General features: G+C 42.0%; 1 protein-coding gene across 4 annotated transcripts in view; it reads right to left on the bottom strand.

Annotated features, from left to right (window-relative positions):
• The window catches only part of CAB39L (calcium binding protein 39 like), a 67703-nt gene that overhangs the window by 33322 nt on the left and 12827 nt on the right, over positions 1-21554 (bottom strand). Inside the window, exons 1-3 of one of the 4 annotated variants that reach the window (XM_030474051.2) lie at positions 14419-14626; positions 13947-14172; positions 5126-5274 (exon numbers count right to left, since the gene is read on the bottom strand). In XM_030474051.2, the coding sequence (XP_030329911.1) occupies positions 5126-5227 (102 nt within the window). In that variant the 5' untranslated portion in view covers positions 5228-5274; positions 13947-14172; positions 14419-14626. Of the gene's footprint in view, positions 1-5125; positions 5275-13946; positions 14627-21554 lie in introns of those variants that run through there. The other 3 variants (XM_030474043.1, XM_030474060.2, XM_030474068.1) reach the window with 3 other exon arrangements.

A 21554-nucleotide genomic window follows, 5' to 3' on the forward strand; every position in this document is an offset into this window, starting at 1 on the left:
CAGGTTATTTTACATCTAGCTTCGCTATGTTTCTGAACTGACTAAAGGTGCTGCAGCCTACAGTTCTGCCTGCCAGGGAAAGTCAGCACGGTGCCCTAAACCAGCTCTAACTCACTTGGGTTCATCTTCTGCCACCAACATGTCTTAGACCAGCTACGCTAGAAACTGAATCTTTCAGCCCATCTAGGCCAAGCACAAAGATCAGGCCAAGTTTCAAGGGACCCCAGATCTGTTTGCTGTACTGAATTAAAAGCCTGTGACACTCTGAAGGCTTTTTGCTGCCGGGCAGGTTCAGAAAATGTTACCAAACCTGTAGGCACCGCAGATGGCACTGAGTCACGGGTGCTGCGCCCGAGAGTGTTTGGTTAGCAGTGAGGGTGATGTGTTCAAGGACATCCTTCAGTGACATACTGGATGCCACCTGCAATGCTTTGTGCTGACCAGACTTAGCAATGAACACACGACTTGGAGAAGTTGTGTCGTCACTCCCCTTTTTTTGTGAGATGGGTCAGGCATCGTTTCTATTAATGTGCTTTTACAACATCCACTAACAAAGGACATGGTAGCATATCAGTAGTAAATGAAGCGGTATGGCCAGCGCATCACATGCTGTCTGTTCTTCCTCAGGTTCAACAGATCTGTCTGCTTGATATCAGGATTTCTCCTCTCTTGCTCCCTATTTAGATGCATTCTCCAAACGCTACGGGAGTTCATGGCAGAAAGAAGGAAGAGAGTCTAAGCTGTGAAGGCTTCATTTCCAAGATAGTTTAATACTTCCCTGCTTTTCTAGTTCATTCCAGAATGGGTATTTCTCATTAAACCCAAGTACAGCTTGCTTCTACATGGCCAAGGTTAACTTTTTATGGCATTTATAGAATTCTGTAATAAAATGTAATTAATTGCTCTTCACCATATCAAGACTGAACAGGATGACAGCAATTGCACGTGCTGCAAGAACACCTTATTTCAGATGTTGGAGGGAACGAAGATGGTTGATGAAGAAGGCAAGAAGGTTTTAGTCCACTTTTTCAGTTCTGTCTTACCCTACTTAGTCTCCCAGTTGTTACGTTAGATTTGCCAGTGCTGCAGTATCTTATTTAAAATAGATGTCACTAAAAAAATATAATAAATTAAAACCAAGGTATTAGGAAGAGCACCTCAGAGGAGAAGGAGCCATGTGTGGTGGTACTTCCCAACCTAAGGTCTATGAACTATCAGAATGTAGCTGAGAAAACGTCAAACCTTTAAGCACACATCTATCCATGCAAGCAAACAAACAAAAAAAACCCCTCACAAAATAAAAGAACCAAACATTCAAACTTAGCCTATTTTTCAGCTGAGAGTTTTTAAAAAGCATTATGGCAACACTACATGCATTCATAGGTGGGAAAAAAGAAAAAAAAAGAAAAGAAAGGATACATGGAGGAACTGGGTCAAATTCAATCCTCATCTAAGAAGATAGATGCCAGTGCAGTCAATAAAGTTCAGTCAAAATCTGAATGGGTCCTGTTCTATGACTAGCAGAAAGCATCATTAATAAAGGGTGCAAACTTCTGTATATGATGTGTATACACGGAAATAAGTTTCAGAAATATGTATGATTGCCTTTATACTTAAAAGTGGCTTCTCTGTGTCCTATCCACCAAGTTGTGTCCTTCCCCCTTCTCCCATTGCTCATAAAGCCTTAACCGATCTGCTGCAAAGCTCTACCTGCATACTGCATAACTTGGCAGGAATGATTTTAAATAACGCATTATTTAAAAACAGCCCTTCCAAAGCACAGATGGTTCCTGTTGAAAGTCCCACAAAGTTCTGCTAGCAGCATCGAACCCCTCCTTATCCAACCTTGCGCCTCCGCAGCTGCCCAGGGCATCTTCACCTCAAACTTACAATTTGTCAGCTGGAAAAGGAAACGAGGAGGTTCTTCACTAGCCCTGCAGTTAATTTAGGCTTTGCCACACTTCTCTGCCAATTCTGGCTGTATTAGCAACTTTTAGCTGTCTCAGCCCACATACCACATTGGCTGCACTACAATAACAGCTCAATGGTCACAGGATAAATCTTCCTGTTTAAGTACCCCAGGCAAGCCCTTGTTGGAAGCTATGCTGAACACAAGCAAAATCAGGGATGCTCCTAGAAGTCCTGGGAACCTCGGGTTTATGGTCAGGCACAACAGTACCCCTCCAGGTCTCGCAGCAGACAAGGAGCCAGAAATCTGAAAACTTGGAGAGCCCTGATGCCAAAACTTCCGCATTCACAGGCCCACAGGGTCGAAAACAAGCCCTGGGATATCCAGGGTCTCTGGTTCTTGCAGGGAGCCAGACCTCTGCACCCTTTTATGAAAATTTGACACGTTTCCTCTCCCTCTGGAAATCAAACCAGAGGTAAATTTTAAAACCTCGCCAGGTCTTGAAGAGCACAGAGTACAGCACTGTGCTTTGTTTTACTTAAATTTCTCTAATCATACTCATGAAAAGATGTTATTCATTAGTTTTACTAAGTAAGTTTTGAAAACCTGTGTGCCATTGAAAGTCTCCTCCTTGCCTTTTCTTCTCAAACTCAAAATGCAAACAACCCTTAAAAATAGTTTTACTAAGCTAACAAACCCATACGGACAGTAAGAGATGTGATGGGGTGATTGTTTTTGCAAGAGATATTTTTCCTGCCATTTTTCAAGTTTATCGTTGCCCCTGCACTAAAGATATTTTTTACCATTCGCTTCTCTAAACTCAAGGGAATGAATACAGCTATTTTCTTTAATAGGTATTTATTTCAGGACAGGCTCAGCGTAACACTTTAGATGAAAGGTAGCATTGCTGAGGACTCTCACATCTTCCCTTCTGCAGGGAGGACAGCCCTGTGCGCTTCCCCTACATTGCAGTGCAAAGTCCCAGGTCAACAAGCTGCATAAAGTGTACGTGTGAATACCATAAAAAAAAAGGCTGCTTTCCCCTCTTTCTGCCTTGCTGCTGAAGCACCTACCTTGTCCCCGCTCCCTCCTCTCCCCCGATCACCCACATTTACCCCAGGAACAGCCTCCATCCCATATTGATAAAGTATGGCAGAAAATACTGAAAAACAACCTCCTCCTGTAAAATGAATGTCATCATTAAATTCACGAGCTGTTTCCATCCTAATACTCCAGGGGAATGCTCCCATCTCTTCTGCTTTGTGAGGAAAACACACACCAGCTGTTCTGACTTTTATGAAAAATTTACATTGAGTTCTTGATTTTCTAAGAAGTCTGAATTTCATCTCTTTTGTCACTGACACCCAAATAAACAAACCAGTTGAAAGCTAAAAATCCTCCAAACCACAACCCAGAGGAGTCATGCTGCAAAGCAAATAGAGAAGAAACCCGAGTCTAGAGCTTCTGCTTTGAATGTCTTCTTTAATCAGGCTCCGAAAGATTAATTCAGCAGGGGAGAGAAGTTTCTGTTGGTTTATTTAGTTACTTATTTTAAGTTTTAGTTCAGAGTCAAATTCTCTCAGTGCTTTCAGTTAACTGAAGATATTTCAGCATGAGACATCAAATACCAGAGGCCACCCTGAAATCCGTGTGACTGATTTTACATAATTAACACACACTGAGCTATTTGCTTTGAACCAAAAAGTTTCAAGAGGATTTCACTAAGGGTGTGAAGGGCCCCATGCCTACCTTTTGGGTTGGGCTTGTTTTAATACTGGCTCATTTGTAAGGTGGGGGAAGCACAACATGCGCACACAAACAGCAGCTGCACAAAACCAGCGTTAATGTCACTTAGCTGCTATTTCTGTTTCCACCGACATTCGGTTTTAACCTAAAATTAGTTTGTTGTTAATTAAAATCATATACTTCTGCTACAGTAATAATGTAGAAGACTGGAGTGTCAGATGCCAAAAAAAGAAAAAAAAAAAAAATTATTTGATTTTATGTGAGCACAAATTCCTAACTGGGAGCATTTTGTATGCTGGGGTGCATCTTCTCAACTGGTTACTGGAAAAGTGGCAAAAGTTACTCAGGTTTGTGTCACAGAGTTAGAGAAGAGCAATAGTATTAGCAAAAACTTAGCACTATGATTAGAACACGAGTATCACAGCTTACAGAATCACAGAATGGTTTCGTTGGAAAGGACCTTAAGATCATCTAGTTCCAACCCCCCTGCCATGGGCAGGGACGCCTCACTCTAGACCAGGTTCCTCAAAGCCCCATTCAACGTGGCCTTGAACACCGCCAGGAATGGGGCAGCCACAGCTTCCTTGGGCAACCTGTTCCAGTGCTTCACCACCCTCACAGTAAAGAACTTCTTCCTAATATCTCATCTAAATCTTCACTCTATCAGTTTAAAGCCATTCCCCCCTTGTCCTATCACTACAGTCCCTGATGAAGAGTCCCTCTCCAGCACCCTTGTAGGCCCCCTTCAGATACTGGAAGGCTGCTATGAGGCCTCCACGCAGCCTTCTCTTCTCCAGGTTGAACAGCCCCAGTTTTCTCAGCCTGTCTTTGTATGGGAGGTGCTCCAGCCCCCTTATCATCCTTGTGGCCCTCTTCTGGACTTGCTCCAACATTTCCATGTCCTTCTTATGTTGGGGACACCCAAAACCGTATGCGTACTCCAAGTGGGGTCTCACAAGAGCAGAGGAGAGGGGCAGAATCACCTCCCTTGACCTGCTGGTCACACCGGTCATTTAGGAAGCACTAGCACCCAGAACGTTGGAAAGTATTAACAGAGTGAGATCGTTTTTATATGTATCTGAATCCATACAGCTTTGCCATTTTATGCAAAGAGGGCTCATCTGTAGTGTGTACCTACACATTAATTGGCAGTCTCATTTGTTATCCTACTAAAACAATTAACAGTATAGTAGTTTTCAAATATCCTTCCAAGCTGTTTCATTAGATGCAGTACTGTTTGAAGTAGAAGGAGATCAGCCTTCATTTTGGCTGAGGCTCCCGGATCTCAAGATTTTCTGTCTGACCCCAGATCTGTACCTTACTTATGCAAAAGCCCCCTGATTTCAGCAGAACCATTCAGACACAAAGCTACTCACAAGTGCAGGCGCTTGCAGAATCAGGGCACTGAGCGAATACAATTTTATCACCAGCATAAAATCCTTATTGGTCTTCAACAACATTATCTCATACCTTGTCTGTCTTTTTTTCTTGTTTTTCCAATATGGTCATGTTTTCTTTCAGAATTTTCACAATCTCAGCAGGATTTTTGTGCGATTTACTAAACAAAGGCATGGTTTTTCTTCACCTGGATTTCTTCCTTCAGGAGACAAGAGTTCTGCCTTAAATCAAACAAGAAACAAGAATAGCTTTTAAGGTTTATACAAAAATGCAATAAAAACACACAAAGACATAGAGAACAAGAAAAGCTTATGCCTCAGGCACTGTGTTTTGCTTCAGCTTTTCAGTAGAGGAGTAAAATTCCTCGTGTACAGTTACTGCAGGTTCATCCAGGATTCACAAGCTACCATTAGCAAGTGGAAAGCAACTACTCAGTACTTTTGCAGGAGCTGGATGTTTCCTAAGGCCCCTGACCTACAGGTCAGCACTCCACTGAGTCTATGCCTGTGTTCAGTGTTTTTTGGACACTACATATTCCACTACGTTTCTAATAGGGGTTTTGGCCAAGCTTCACCAGCTTCATCACGATGCAGATAACTGTACACACCAGCATATCAAAAATGTCCTTCGTTTAGAGCACCATAAGTTAAGCTCCCAGTTTCTCTGCCATTGCTCCTTCTTCATCTGCTTTTCTTTTTCAGCCCAAAGCATCTCCAGAGGAAGCAGTTTAAGTTATCCCCTAAGCCTGACAGACATCAAGAATCTGTGGGTCAGATCTCACTTGTGTAAAACATTGCCCAAATTAAATAAGGAACAGAGAATCAGGCCCAAATAGAGACACAAATGTTTTCATGACATTTAAATGAAAGACTGAGCATTTTAATGAAAATGGTTCTGTTTAATTTAAAACATTCTTCTTCTGTATGTCTGGAAAGGCAAATACCACATCACTGTATTTATACATGAAAGAAACCAAATAGCTTAGTTTCTGATTCTACATAGCATGAAGTTGCGAATTCTTATGGGTTTTGCTCAGGGTTCAATACAAAGATATGCTGAAGTCAATGGATGGACTACAGATGGGAATACATTCTGGTTAAGGCAGTTTCCAGGGAGCACAGCACCATTTTGACTGCACTCCGGTTTGTACAATAACAAAGGAGGGAGAGGAAAAAACCGTTATCCCTTTCCACAACAAAAGACAACCATCACCATCTCTCCACGCACGCATTTGCAAGATTAGATGGGCATATACACACAAACCACTTCAATCTCCTTACACTTCTTCAACTTTCACAATAAATTAAAAAAGAAAAAAAAAGAAGTTTTATACAGAGGTTTTCAAGGAGTGAATTAAATCAGCACGATACACACAGTCTAAAGAAGAAAACCCAATGGTCCCAAAGAACCCACTTCTCTTATGGTTTGGTTTTTTTTTTTACTATTGGCACACTACAGAGTCCATCAGGCAGTATGGCCCCATTTGTGCCATACATCCATGTGTTCTTAATTCCCAAATATCCTATGGAATTAATACCCAGATTAGATATACTTTCTATTACAACTATAAATAGTAGCCATATGAAATAGCCAAGTACAAAATTCAAACCACAGGAGTACTTTAATAAATAAATAAAATCTATACAGAGTCTGTTCTAAAATCTTACTAAAAACATTTCAAAATATTTTTGCAGATCATCTTCATAAGAGGAGTTTCTATGGCATGCAGAAAATATTTTTAAATGTCTTATTTAGACTAAAAGTTCCTTTACAGTGTCCAGAGTAGGGGAATTTGTATATAGCTTCTCATTTGTTGCTAGGTCAGTTTTACAGGAATATTTTCACGTTCAGTGTCTGAAAGCTCACCACTTTCAGATTTTCATTTTCAAGCTCCTCACAGTTCAGTTCAAACTCATTTTTATTCCTGCAGTTTTGGCTATGTAACTTTCACTCCTTGGCTGAGCTCTCAGCTGTGGAATCTTGCTCCCATGGAGCTCACAACTGCAAGCTTTGGCAGCACCATCCAGCTAGCAACAGAGCAGAGTCACACCTCAACGTGACAACGTGCAAGACTGAAGACTGGTTATACTAACGACTAACTCCTTTGGGTATGTTCAGCTACATTACAAGCACTGGAAAAGACTGGGATGCAGTATTATAAAAGAAATTTGTTTCAATGCTGCTAGGAAGCACCAAGCACCCCCTTAACCCCACACATGCTGCAATGAGAAGATTAATAATACACAACACACTTTAAGAACCTGATTCTGCATGTTTTTATTATCTGTGGCATGAAGAAATGGCATGAAGACGTGAAGATGCAACAGAGAGAGAGAGCAAGAGTCTGAGAGCAGGAGCTTAACAAGCATGTTGTGTTTCAGAAGGTGGGGTATGTTTGCTCAGATTGCTGAAGCCACTCCATCTTCCCCTTTTAGAGGTCTCAGGCAAGGAAAACTATTTAAATTGAAGTACACATGAGCTAGGGGTTCTGAGATTTAAAAAAAATGAAGTCCATATTTCTAACTGAAATGTTGACTGCAAATTATAAACACATTTTCCTCCCCAAAGTAACTTACGTAGCTGTCTAGAGTATGGCATCTGTATTCAAATAATCACAAATTTTGCTATAAAACTGCAACAGGCAGGCCAGCACTTTTCCATTGACAGTTCCAGTCTCACCATCAAGTCACCACAGCACTGCTCAGTGATAAAATACCATTTCTCTTCTCTTCATAACCTACCAGTGTCCTAATCGCAACAGCAAAATCACTGATAATAGTCAGGAAGGGACTCAAGAGACTGTTTAGTTCATCCCTTCACTGAACGCAGCCAAGTCTCTGTTTCACTTCATTTATCAGTGTTACATACAAAGCAAAGCATCTGCTGTATGCAAGTGGAGGGAGACAGAGAAAAAAAAGGGGAAGAGCCCCAAATGTATGTCAAAGAATGTTTTTGGATTTACCCCTTTTCAGGACACAGTTTTTAACCCATCAACATGCGGCTAAAGATGATCCATCACTTCAGAAAATACATACTGGCAGCTGCAGGTTATGGTCCCTTTTGCTTCTCCAGGCAGGAATTTTCTAGGGGGACATGAGCTATTCACAATTACAGGTAGAAGCAAATGGAGGTAAAGTCACTTTGCTGAGATTTGGGAGTTCTACTGCATAGTCTTGTGGTTGGTTATTCCATGGGGCACATGGCAAAACAAGGCCTCCTTTCCTCCAGCTTTGCTCCTCAGGACTGGATTCTCTAGCATCAAAGAGGTCTGGCACAGCTGGGCATTTCTGCCGTGTCCTCCCTGCATCACTCTCTGCTCTCTAAGCTTTACTTGGAAGATCTTCTCTTCAGTAGAGGCATTAATTTGGTTTAAATTCCCTATTCCTTTCATCACTTATTTTGAGTCCACTTTTTGGAACTCCCAGGCGTCTAGCTCTCTGTCAAGGTTGCCTGAAATTGGCCAGGAAGTTCAAAAATTACCATGGGAAGAGAAGTATGATGAGAGATGGACAGTGTGACCACATAAGCTTTGTTTTCTCAAGAAATCAGTCTAAAAATAACTGAAATACAAAGATGAGTGATGAGTGAAAAGAATGTAACAGAGGCTTACCAAAGGTAGCTCACACTACAGTCCCTTATGAATATATTTTTAGACAGAGAAAACACAGTAGAAGCCAGGCATCTAACATTGAAATACACTAAATTAAATACAGTAGAAAATAAACTAGTTGAAGGAAAATTGTCATGTTACAGGAAACTGATTGTCTGAGAAGGTAAGAGCAATTTGGGGATAGGACTGCATTTAGAAAGGCATAGGAATGAAGAACCTACCCCAAAATTGTGGTGATTCATAATAGGAAGATATTCTCCACACAGAAGAGGACTGGAATATCATTACCTGAGAAACTGGATTGCCTCAAGGACTGAGATAGTAAAAATAGGATAAAAAATAAGAGTAGAAAGTATCAGACAATGCTGAATAGCAGAAGAGCCAGAGACTTTGTAGATGCCCCATCCCTGGAAACATTCAAGGTCAGGCTGGACAGGAGTCTGAGCAATCTGATCTGGTTAAAGACATCCTTGCCCCTGGCAGAGGGTTGGTCAAGATCACCTTTAAAGGCCCCTTCCAACCCATTCTATGTGTCTGTGAATATCTGCTTCTAGCTGAGGACTTACTATGAGAAATGACAGACACCTGGTGATTACACCTGAATTTTACAGACAGGAGAAAGACACATTCTAATCTGTGATGAATTAAGAAAGTAATTGCCAGTAGAAATACAAAGGCATTCATCTCTTTGTACAAAGTCTTGATGGAACTTCATACAGAACATTGCACACAATCCTGAACACCCACAGTCAAGTATAATCAACAGAGATTAGAGTGGGTGCAGAGAAGGACCCTAGGCTGGCCAGAAAAAACAGGAAGACCAGCATGTCTAAGAGGCTAAAATTGCTCACCTTGATAAGCTTAGAATAAAAATACAGGGTAGTCAAAGAAGTTATTTCAGCTCACATAACAATAACACTTCATTTACGCAGAAGCAAATGGCTATAAACTGCTGATGAATAAACTTATGCTGAAAATGTAAATGTATCCAACCACTGGAGCTTTGAGATTTTGAAATTACCTACTCTACCAGGCACACTACAGAGCATCTGTTTATAAATTTTTGACACTGCTGTCTGGCAGTGAGGGACAGGGCTGAATGAGTCCCTTTCTTTCCTACTTTCTAGCAAAACTTTTTCTGTCTAATGGTTATTCAATGTGTGTTTTTATAATATCAGAAATGCATTGTGGACACTCCTGAATTCATAACGAATACCAGCCAACTTCTGAAGCATTTAGCTGTGATGACGTTCTTTTACTGGTGCTTTTGTGAGGAGCTTATGAGACCGAGGAAGGAAACAGCTGTAGCTGTATCATACCAGAGTGACTCTCCTGGCCTCAGAGGTTCTCTCTCCTGGTCATGGGGAAAATGCCCTGGCAGCACTGTAGGAGGAATGATGGTTTCCAAAGCCTGCTGTTGCCATCAGTATGAACAGGATGTTTCAGCCATCAGACCTGGAGAGTCCAGCACATTTTATGAGCCTTACTTTTACAAAAATACTTTCAAGGAATATAATTCCATGTTTGTTTGGGAGAAAAAAATGGCACTGACTTTATTTTAGGTGACAGAAACACCAAAAAACACCACTTCATAAATGTTTGGTTGTTTCTGCGTGAAACTAAAGCAGCAAGTTGAATCCAGAAGTGGACAAGGTTTACAAGACATGAGTTTTAGTGTATTCAGTAAGCTGTCAAAGGTAACCCAACATCCCTTCATACTCAGGGCATGCTTTCCCTCAGAGGCCTCCAGCTCTGCAAACATTTAAGTGAGAAGTAAAACACATTTCAGAAAAACCAAAACCCTATATACCTGCTGTTACTCTGCCCTCTGCAAAGGGAAAAGCTGAAGCACAGAAAGATTAGAAGACTTAACCAAGGCCACATTAAAATAAAAAAATAAATCAGTGGCTGTGTCAGGAATGAAACGTAGATCATCTGAGGCCACAGCCTATGCTTCATCAGTTTTCAAAATAACTCCTCTGCCAGTTGATCTGTTCATAAAGGGAAAGCACTAAAAAAAAAATAATACTGCAACTTGAGCTCTTTAATACAACTATAAAGTACAGTAAGAAATCTAGTTCTGTTTACAGGCACCCTCCCCAATGTCTTCACTTTTAATCTCATACTTCCCCAAAAGATTACAGTGCAACTGAGCTAGTAAGCATAATGCAGGAAAAATGCAGACAGCAACATCACTTTACTCACCAGCCCATCCCACTATGAAGTGACTCAGTTAAGCAGCTCAGTAACAACTGCTTCCTGCTGCCCACGAAGGCAAGAATGGGAGAGAGCACGTGAGCCCATCCATGCACTCTCTGCAGACGTTCCTCCGGACAAGCATTTGGTCTTCAAAAATGAATGAGCAAAAAAATTTCCTTCCCGTCACGTATCAGACATCTGTCTTGTCCGAGTTCCTAACGTTCAGTGACTTACTGACCAGAATCAAAACAATAACCCAGATTGGGTGAGAGCTTCTTGAATGGAAAAAGAGACCTTCATTTCCTATTCACCCCAATCTACCCAAGACCAGTATATTTGAACGAGCACACTTTCTTCATAATTTTGCCTCATTCAGTTTCTACATAATAGAAAAGACGCTTTATTCCCTCCTCATTTTTCCCTCCTGCCATATTTGGGGAAGTTGGTGCAATCACAGATCACATACTCAAACCAGGGGACGGAAGCTCCCATGTGTGCCGATCACCTGGAGAAGCCTAATCCATCCTCCCCCATCCAGTCCCCTAACGCAACCCAGGTTTCATTCGATATGCAGAAGGAATCAAGGCTACACAACAAGTAACTTCTCTGCAAATCCTCAACAAATTGCAGATTTTGGAAGGTGCATTGCAAATGAGACACCAGACAACAGAAGAAAGGGCAATTTTATGGTTAAGGTGAATGAATGCCATCTCTGCTTGGCAACAAGATTATTCCAAAAGGTCAAGAATTTACTTGTCATAAGCCTTGCTGTTGGATACTTGTTGAATTACCTGGAATGAAGGTGGATATTGGCTGAAACTTCACCTGAATACACGAAACATTGCAGTAATGCCTGCCATTACCATAAATGTCTTTTTTTTAGCAGATGGCAAGCATCCTGAAGATCAGATGTGGAAAATAAGTAGAAAGCTCTGCCCTTAATCTGATCACCTCTGCAGAATAAGAATACCAGTAACGCATAGTTGTTCAATACTGTCATGAAACTGAAGGCATTCATAGTGATGCTCCACTCAAATGCTGTGGTGGAAGCACTCAAAGAAATTAATAATTTTTAATTAAGTGCCTGAATACCCATTCAATAAAAAACCCAAAAAGCCTATATAGCCTCTCAGCAAACACGGGGGTAAAATGAAACACTGAACAGCAACCTGGCACTGAGGCAACAGTTTGAAAAAGGCTTTGTTCCGTGATGGTGACACCCTGCTCCATATCTACTCACATCCCCACAGCCTCTGTTGAAGTGGTACAGCAGTTTGCAGGGCTACGTGGGAAGCCTGGTGGGGAAAAAAAAGATCACAGGGGTTTCCAGTCCAGTTCTCCTCACAGTCTTACAAAGAGCTGGCCCAACCAAAGAGGAGAAGAAGGGGCTGGAAGTTGGGTAGAGAGACAGGGCTGCTGGAGATGATGCTACAGCTTGGGCATTCACCAGCCAAACCCAGAATGAGGCAGTGATGATGAGAAAAGGGGGTGTAAATTTACAAACTTAAAGAAAAGTCTCCAAAACAAACTTAAAGAAAGAATCCTGAGCAGGGTACAGAGAACAGACTACATTGGTAAAGATAAATGCCAGAATTAAAGCTAGGAACTCTTTGAGTGTTTGACTTTGCTGCCTAGTGTCCTTTTATTGCAGCAAGTCCTGTGCTACCACACCTACTATTATTATTATAAAATATTTATTACAAAACAGCATTTGCACATTGCAATGCCAGGCAGCATTCATATTCTAAACCCTTGCAGAAGTGGCATCCTGTGGCATCATACTCACACTGCAATCAGTCATGTCTATCATAGGATTACACAGGCTCTCCCACTCACGCTAATGAAAGAGCTAGAAGGAGTAAGTTATTACTTTATGTTGAATAAAACTAGAAATGTAAGAAAACAGTGGTTTTACACCACCAAGTTTGCAGGATTGAGGAGTCAAGAATATTTGGGATCTCTATTTCCATTTGTCACCATGGAGGTCTTTCAAACCTAAAAGATTGAGAATTCAATTCCACGCCTAACTGTAGTCCGTAGCAAAACTCCCACAAGCTCAGTCATGCAGAAAGAGGTCTCTTAACTAATGTCTCTGAAGTACACACAGTTCTAACAGAACAGCACTTAACAGCTTTTCATTTACTTAAGTAAAAGGGAAAACAAGTTAAATTTCCATTTCTGGTAGTAACAATAACAGTAGAAATAATGGAAACTGGTAATATAATTTAAATAACACGGGCAGCAGCCAAGAGGGAATGGGACTTCCTCTAAACCCATTAGCGAGGAACATGAATACTATTTTTGCTTTTTGTTGGATGTTACTGAAAGTTACCTCTCTACACAGCATTCACTTGACCGTGTTCTCAGCAAGCCTGCTGTGTTACTTTCAACAGCTTCATAACACATTAAAATCATTTTCTATAGCAGTAATTTCACTTTACTACTACTATTAGCCCAAGAAAGAGTCATTGCTCAGAAAAAACCCCATTCCCTTAAGGTCAATGAAAGTTCTGCCTGATAACAACTTCACGAAACACCCATTGCACAGAATTAGCATTTCAGGTTGACAAGACCTATTGCCTGTAAGTAACAAGATGGTTAATTTACATATGCCGTTTCTTGTGACAGTTCACACACACGCTCATCTTCCCTTCATCTCTAACCGCTTCCCACTGTCTTATGCAAGTGGCCACGCTCTCATTCCTCTGCACCTCAAGAGCCAGTCCGCAGCTGCAGGCAGTCAGCGGAGAGGAGCAAGAGAAATGATATATTGCAGATATTTTATTTTTGGAAACTGCACTGTAAATAAAGCCATTTCCAGAGATATTCCATGGACACGGAGCGCTTGGTCGCGGAGCCAGCGCCTTATGTAACAGGAGGAGCATTGTTTAGGGTTGCCTGCTTTAAAAAGCCACTCTTGGTAACAGAGTTTACAAAGCTATAAAAAGCTAACAGCGTGACTATCGAGAACCAGCAAGCAAGCGGCTTGTTACGAAAAGGCTAGTGCTAACTGGGAAAATAAAAGTTTAATTAAATCCCTTAACTTTCTGTCGCTCAGAAGACACAATCTCAGCCGACACTTACCGTGTGAGGGAAGGTGGGGGCTCCTAGGCAGCCCTGCGCAGCCCCATGGCCAGGTGCTGAAGACAGCTCTGCCGCCTCTCCGCAGCCCACGCCGCCGGCAGCCGCCTTCAGTTATCTCCCATTTAATTCCGCTTTATTCCCCCACGCTGATTACCGACACGTGGCAGAGACAAGGGATCCCGCTCCTCAGCCTCCCGCTCCTCTTCTGCCAGGCGGCCGTCAGCCTCTGGAAAAGTGCGAGCAGAAAGGATCGCTTGAACATGCACAGGCGCTCACAAGCAGCTGTAAATTTCCACTCCCCGCTGCCTGCGGCCGGACTCCCGGCCTCGCTCCGGCTCCTCGCCGTTCCTGCTCCAACTAGCTCCGTGGCTGGGTGTGCATTTTTCCCCGCTGCCCTCCCCGCTTCCCACTCCCTCACTCGTCTTGCTCGCAGGCTCGCACACCCCCCAACCTCCACGTCAGAGGAACGCACGGAACAGCAAAGGAAGACGCGCTTGCTCTGCCGAGAGACTTCCCCAGGGTTAAGGGAGGAGATGCGATGATTTCGCATCACTTCTGTAAGTTTCCATTCCCCTCCGAAGTCTGTCGGTGCAGGGGAGGCATCGCTGACGGGTCCTCGCACCATCACGTGGCGGAGGCTGCTGGAATTAAATTATTCACCTTGCCGCCCTGCTGAGAATGCAAATAAGGGAGCCCAACGGCGGGTTGTTGTTACAAGATAATAATAAAATCAACATGCTCACGCACCGCATCTTCCACTGGAGTCCTGCCCAGAGAAGCTCAAGTTAAGCTGCCTGACTACATATTGTAACATAAAGATCCATACATTTTACCACGATAATACTGGAGGGTCAAAAATAAACTTACAGTATAGTCTAAGCAAAATTTAAATCCCACTGAAGAAAAACATTAGCCTAAAGTATTTCTTCAAAGGCTAATGTGATGGGGGGGAATCATACAATTAAAGCATTCTGAAACAAATACTGCCAGCTCCTATCAAGCACACAAACACAGCAAAATGCAATTACAGGGATTTTTAATGCTTCACTTTTCTCTCTTGGCAACTATTGCTCAGCAAATGCCACATATTCCCAAAGGGAACGGCAAGCACCTTCTACTCCGCTCTGGCTGTCTAACAGGCACTGAAAGCAGCGAAAGGAGGATGCTTTACCAGTTACCGTGGGTACTGGTGATGGGATTTAAATCCCATCCTCATGGGATCTCAGCTGAGCCCCAGCAGGAATGAGAGCCCAGTATGTATTTCTGCTGAACTCACCAGCTTGGGGAGTGATTTCACCTCTCATCCCCTCTTCTTCAGGGCAAATCCCAGAGTCCTACATTATTAAAAAGACTTCTGTATGCTACATTTGCCTGGGGAGCTCATCTCAGCCCCCGTCGCACAGCAGCACTGTAGTTGCATCATATCTTGATTTATGGCTCACCTGCAGTAGCTATTCACAGCCCTTCATTAAAGACAACCAAAAAAAGCATGAGAAACCTTATTTCTGAGAAATACAGACAAAACAGCCATCTTCTAAAGGACTAACGTCCTTTGCTAGTGATCCCAGCTCTTAACCAAGGCAAACAGGAGTAACCAGAATTGTCACTCTGAAGACACAAGAATCAGCAACTTGCCCATCCGTCCTGGTCTCAGAGGCAGAAGTTGTCCCTGTTCCCTCAACCTTCCTGCATCTCCTCCTGCATTTGCACGGGAGGTGCCAAGCCAACCTCAAATTAGCAGATTTGTGCTCTTGACTTTCCTGTAAAGTACGCCACCATTTGTGCTTATGCTTTACTTCACATCATCAAGATACCTCAGCTCCATGTTTTTGGACTGCCTTTGTAGCAGCACTGGGAACAGGCACTAGCGCTGCTCCCGCTGCACCTAAATGTGCTGCAACAAGTGACACCAAGTGGCAATTTCCGCTCCAAACCAGTAGTGAAATATTTCTCCAGCAAAGAATTAAAGCCTTCACGTCAGACACCCCCAGTCAGGTTTGCGCTCTAGCCCACCTTCAGAGAAAGCTCAGTGAAGGATGCTGTGGATGCCAAGCTCAGAGCAGGACGAGCCACCCCCTGAATCACCATGTTTCTCCACAAAGCTCAGCAGGCACGTGCACAACCAGCACAGGCTGACATTTCATGACGTGAAGGACTTAGGGGAAAACCTGATGCTGGGCTCCTCTTCATGGGCGCCCTGCTCTGCCCCAGCTCGGTTGGGCCTTTCTTGTTTATCGGATACCACAGCCTTTGGGTAAACGTCATGGCGAAAGCCAAACGATAAAAACTCTGCCCTTGGGCTACTACTGAAGGCACCAGCTTTTCCCAACGCAACAAAAAAAAATTAAGTACACCATGTTGTTAATTTCTACTGTGTATTTTTAAGCAAATAGCTTTCTTCCCTCTAACTCTCCTGAAGGAAATTACTTCCTTTCCATAAAGCATCCACCACGACTTCAACAGGTAAAAAGAACACCCCTGTGCTGCCCCGTGGAGTTCAGCATTGGTGGGTGCTACCCTGCAGCTGAATAATCACCAAAAAAAAGATTGAACAATCACTAAAAAGCTGCTTCAGCTGCACATTCTGGGGCCCTACTTGATAATCTGTGTGTCACTGAGTTCCCTGAAGTATTCACAGATTGCTCTGAGTGAGCAGTCCTTTGGAAATGTAAGAAATTTATCTAGAAAATTACCATCCTCTGTATCAGACTAAGTATGCCTGTTTTCCACATTCTGAGGAATAAATTAAATATGCGCTCAACTTGCAGTTCAACTCTACCAGTCTTCTACCTGAGGAAATACTTTTGGGCTTTAATAGGAGCCCTCTACACACCAGGAGAGCAAGAAACATGCCTACCCCCAGCCCTGCATTGCAGCAGGAGAAACAGTGCAAAGCAGAGTAGCTAAAGGGGCAGGGAAAAATATTTCTCTGCTATTTCAATACTCCGTTTCATCTTCAGTGCAGTTAATTCTCAGATGACAGGAAAAAGCTCTGAACCATCCAACAGGAATTAAGCTGTAATTACTCAGTGCTCTTACCTGTTTGGTTTGGTCGTCTTTTTTTATTTTGCTGCCAAGATGTTACTAAATATTTCAAAAGAAATGTTTTATTCAATTCTTAACCTGTAGCCACCTCAAATCTGGAATGATGTAATTATAAATAGCCAACAAGTCTTTATAGTCTCAAAGTACACTCAAAAAAAAAAGATCCGTGCGCTGCTAAAGGACTCCAGCCTCCACATATTTGAATTCCATTATATTTGTTTCCTTTAAAGTGAGCAGAGTCCTCAGGCTAAAGCATGGTCAGAGTACTTTTGAGAAATGCTCGTCCTTGTCTTCGTAATTTAAAATCATGCCATCTAATAAAGACCAAAGGAAGAAAAATCCAGCCCATTACTCCTGCCCTTTCCATTTATTTTCCAAAGTATAAAAGAGAAATTAGGGAACTCAATCAGTGTTGTGGCAGTAAATTACAGCAGCAGATGATAAACACATATTACATATATTAATTCTGCCCATTTAATCACCCACTTTAAGTCTGCCTACCTCCTCTGAGATGACTTCCATGATTCTAAAACCCTAAGCAGATGCAGATAACAATAATAAATTATAACAATCATCACCATCCATCCTCCCTTAACCCAAAACTGCTCAATGCCAAAGCCCCAGGGCACCAAAATTCAGTTGTCTATGGCAACAGGTTTAGTTGTGTAATACTGGATATCAAGAGGAGAAACTTCAGAATACTAAAAAGATTCCCCCATCCTCCAAAACCTGAAAACTAAAGACACTTCCCCCTGCCCAGGATTTCATCCTACTCTTACAGATTCCAAGATATCAACATTATGGCAGTTTATCGGGGTGGAGGGGAACTAAAACTGTATTACTTCTATTATCTACATCATAAACTGTTACACTTTAACTCAAGCCATTTAGCTTTACGACAAAGTGATAGAAAAAGTGTGCCCAACAGCACTTCTAAAACCTCGTAAAATAAGAGACTTTACAATAACTTTGTGTTTCTATGTTATTCTACGAGCTCGCAGATACTTATTTTCCTCAGGTCCGCTGCAAGAGCAATGTGGCCACTCCAAATTAATGCTATCAAGCTCTTCTTCATCTAATCAATCCCCAAACAGGCAAACACCAACATCCCCGCTTTCTCTCTTTTTCTCCCCAGATAATCTCAGAAAGAGACAAGCTCAGAACTGCTTCTATACACCAATCCCTCCAAAACAGTCACCAGTACCAGAAGGCAAATTAGCATTTGGCTGCTCATCCAAATACGAAACAAGACAAAAAAGGGAGTACAATGTACGGAAGGGCAGGTGGTTTTCCCTGTGGCCATTTAAAAAGCAGCAAAGCTTCTGGCCTCTCTCAGGAGTAGAAAACTGACATTTCTTTAGCGAAGCGTGTGGGAACAGAGCGCAGCCAGCGGCAGCGGCAGACCTGTAGCTGCATTTTAGCTGAAGTAAGCAGGAGGATTTAAATGGATGCTTTGTATAAGCTATTCCTAAAAATGTAAATATGTCTTCAGTGGTTTTCCCCTCTTCTTCTTCCTGGCTCCCTCTAGTGTTTTTAAGCACATACTGCCTTTTCCTTCCAGTTTTATCTAATGCAAACAGTAAACAGTTGCTAAGATGTTTTGGGGGGGTTTGTGGGTTCTTTTGCAGTTGCACTAGCTTTCATAAAGTGCTCAGGAGTTTTTACTGAACATATTGTTCACATGCACATCATTCCAGCAATCACACACCGACACTAGCCTTTCTACCAGAAACCTGTATGTAACAAATACTTTATTTACAGGCATTTTAGTGTATTTTAAAGGCATCCATCAGCTCCATCATTAGAGAAAGTCAGCTAAAATTAATCCATTTCCTTGCTAATTCCCACCCTGAAACAGGAATCACACCTAAACTGGAAGTTACTAAAACTCAACAGCTGAAAAATAAAACAGATTGAAATTTTATGCCTGAAGAGTTACTTATAAAACGTTAATTACATCCCTTGTCTACTGTGTCCCAACATACAACACAATTAAGAACCATACCTGTACTCCCACTTTCATGAGTGAAGGAACAGTGACATCATTTTTGCCTGTAGACATACACAAATAGAAATTAGTCCTCCAAATTCAGTAACTCCCTGAAGAGCTGAGCAGGTATTTTTAATACAACTAAAGCTCTCACCTCTCCAGACTGCTTCTATCCCAGCTCTGTACAGCCAACCATTTCAGTGGCTGTGCGTTTAAGGTCCATTCACAGAATTAAAAATGTGGAACAACAGAAAGAGCTTTGCTGAAGATCTAAAATTTAACCTCTCACCACATGTGTACCAATATTACCGTTTGTATCACAGCATAGTAAAACCAAAAAAAGTTATTTACAGTAGTAACAAACAGAACTTATACACAGTCAAATAAGCCCTTGCTGTCTCGTATGCTGGAAGATAGTCCTTGTATCACTGCTAGCACTTTTCTCCATTAGATTGCAAAATTCTTTCATGTGCACAAGAGCATTCATCTGCCATCTCCCATTTCTGAAATATTCAAACAATATCAATAGTGCTTAGTCTTCTTGCAAATACTGAGTTTAGTAGCTCTTTCCACATAACTTCAGCAAGCAATTTTCTTACTGTTAGGCACAAGTTAGCAAGACAGCATGGAGTACTGCATGTTAAGACATGCCCTTCCAACATGCTCGCATACGCAAAAAAGCCTATTCCTCTATTGACCACTACTACAGAAATCTAAAGTATTTTTCATCAGGTGCTCTCAAGACAACTTGTAAACAAACAAAATTAAGCTTAATTTGAAATGCAAGTTAAATGCTCCTGTGAGGCACTCACCGTAACAGCCATTTTAGTATGAGGATACTGAGGTGGCACCAAGCAAACGCTCAAAAATGTGCACTCTAAGATGTACTGCTAAAGAATGTAAGTAGACAAGAACTGTCATTCCAGATCAGCCAAAGCTCCATCAAATCCCATCTCCAAGAGCAGCTGACACCAAGTGCAAAGTAAAAAAGAAATATATACCAGAAGAAGGACTACTCTACTCTTTTTCTGCTTCTGGCAATCAGCACCTTTGAGGTTTCCTGAAGTGTCATCCAAAATCACCACGTTAAACAGATAGAAATGGCTCCACGCCTGTTCACTTTAAAGATCCTAAAAAAGCAACTATTCTTCTTCCTGGGGACTTTGAAATTGTATGTGCAAAACTCAGATACAACAGATCATTCCACATTGCTTCTGACTATCAAGACTGAGCAACCAAGAGAGCTCAGACACTGATGTTTTCTCTCTGTGAGCGATCAAACAAGAAATCAGCACCATCAGTGACTTACTGCATTCCAGTTAGTTTCTTCTTCAGGACAGCAAGGACCAGAATTTACCTGCAGAACCATTGTATTTTTTCAACCAGAAAGTCCCATATAGAGGTAGGATGTTGTGCAAATGAAGAGATGAGTTCAGACCAAAGTAACCAAGAGTCAGTTCCTCTTTGTGTCACACATTTCTGCATGATCTTGGAAAAGCCACTTAGTCTCCCTGTGGGAAAATGAATGCAGTCAGGACCATAAGGTGCTTTGACACTAGTAATGGAGCCCAGAGAAACGCACTAGGCAGTGCCCAGCTTGCTGCATCCTTTTCTTGCACACTGGGATAACAATCTTGTGTGATGCACATCTCCAGAAACCATACCACAGACAAAACAAACTTCTGAGACTCTTCTCATTCAAGTTAAGAATTCTACCAAAGCAGAAAGGTTGAACCAAAACCAGAATAATATTAGGCTACAAGAGCCTCAACTTCTGCTTTCAGATGAAGAATTACATGGTTTTTCCAATGTCAATGAAACTTATGCATTATTATAATTCGTGACAAATGGCTGTTATACTGAAACAAGTATAGCTCTAAACTGACTTCTCCAAAGTCACTCAAGAAAATCTCTGGCAGTCAACACTGTTCCCCTGGAGAAAGACAACCCAGTTCTTCTTATGGTTTGCTCTTCACTAGTCTTTGTCCTGCAACGTTAGTTTAACATATTGGATCAGGAGAGGGAACCTTGAGAATGAAAACTCAAACTCAAGTTGCACATGGAGACATTGTCTTCACAAGTACCCTGAAGTCATCCCTCCTGACAAACAATGAAGTATATTCACCACCTGTCAGATTGCAAACACATTTGTCTTCATGTGCTAGATAGATGGTCAGTCAATGCAACATTGGACAATGCAATACCGCTTCACTTCTGGCCCATGATAAGGATCATAACATGTCTGTAATTTGATCATCCCACATGTTAGTTGATGAACGGTGCCTGTTGTCATGAATCCTCTGTCACAGATTTTGGTCACATATTCTTCTGGTCCCACAGTAGGGCCTCCAGTGCCTACCTAAAGAGCTATGTAGTCCATCCTGCCCAAAAGTTGACTATCCTGAACCAATTAACCTGTCCAGCATTCTATGAAGTCCAATAGTGCTACTCCACGTACATTCCCAGCCTACTAAAAACCATCCACTGTTCTCCCGATCTGTGCTGCCCAACATCCGACATAACAAATTAATTATGTCAGACACATACAACCACAAAGTGTCCAGTTAAGGGCT

Source organism: Strigops habroptila, chromosome 2 (genome assembly GCF_004027225.2).
Source record: "Strigops habroptila isolate Jane chromosome 2, bStrHab1.2.pri, whole genome shotgun sequence".
NCBI classification, from domain to species: Eukaryota; Metazoa; Chordata; class Aves; order Psittaciformes; family Psittacidae; genus Strigops; species Strigops habroptila.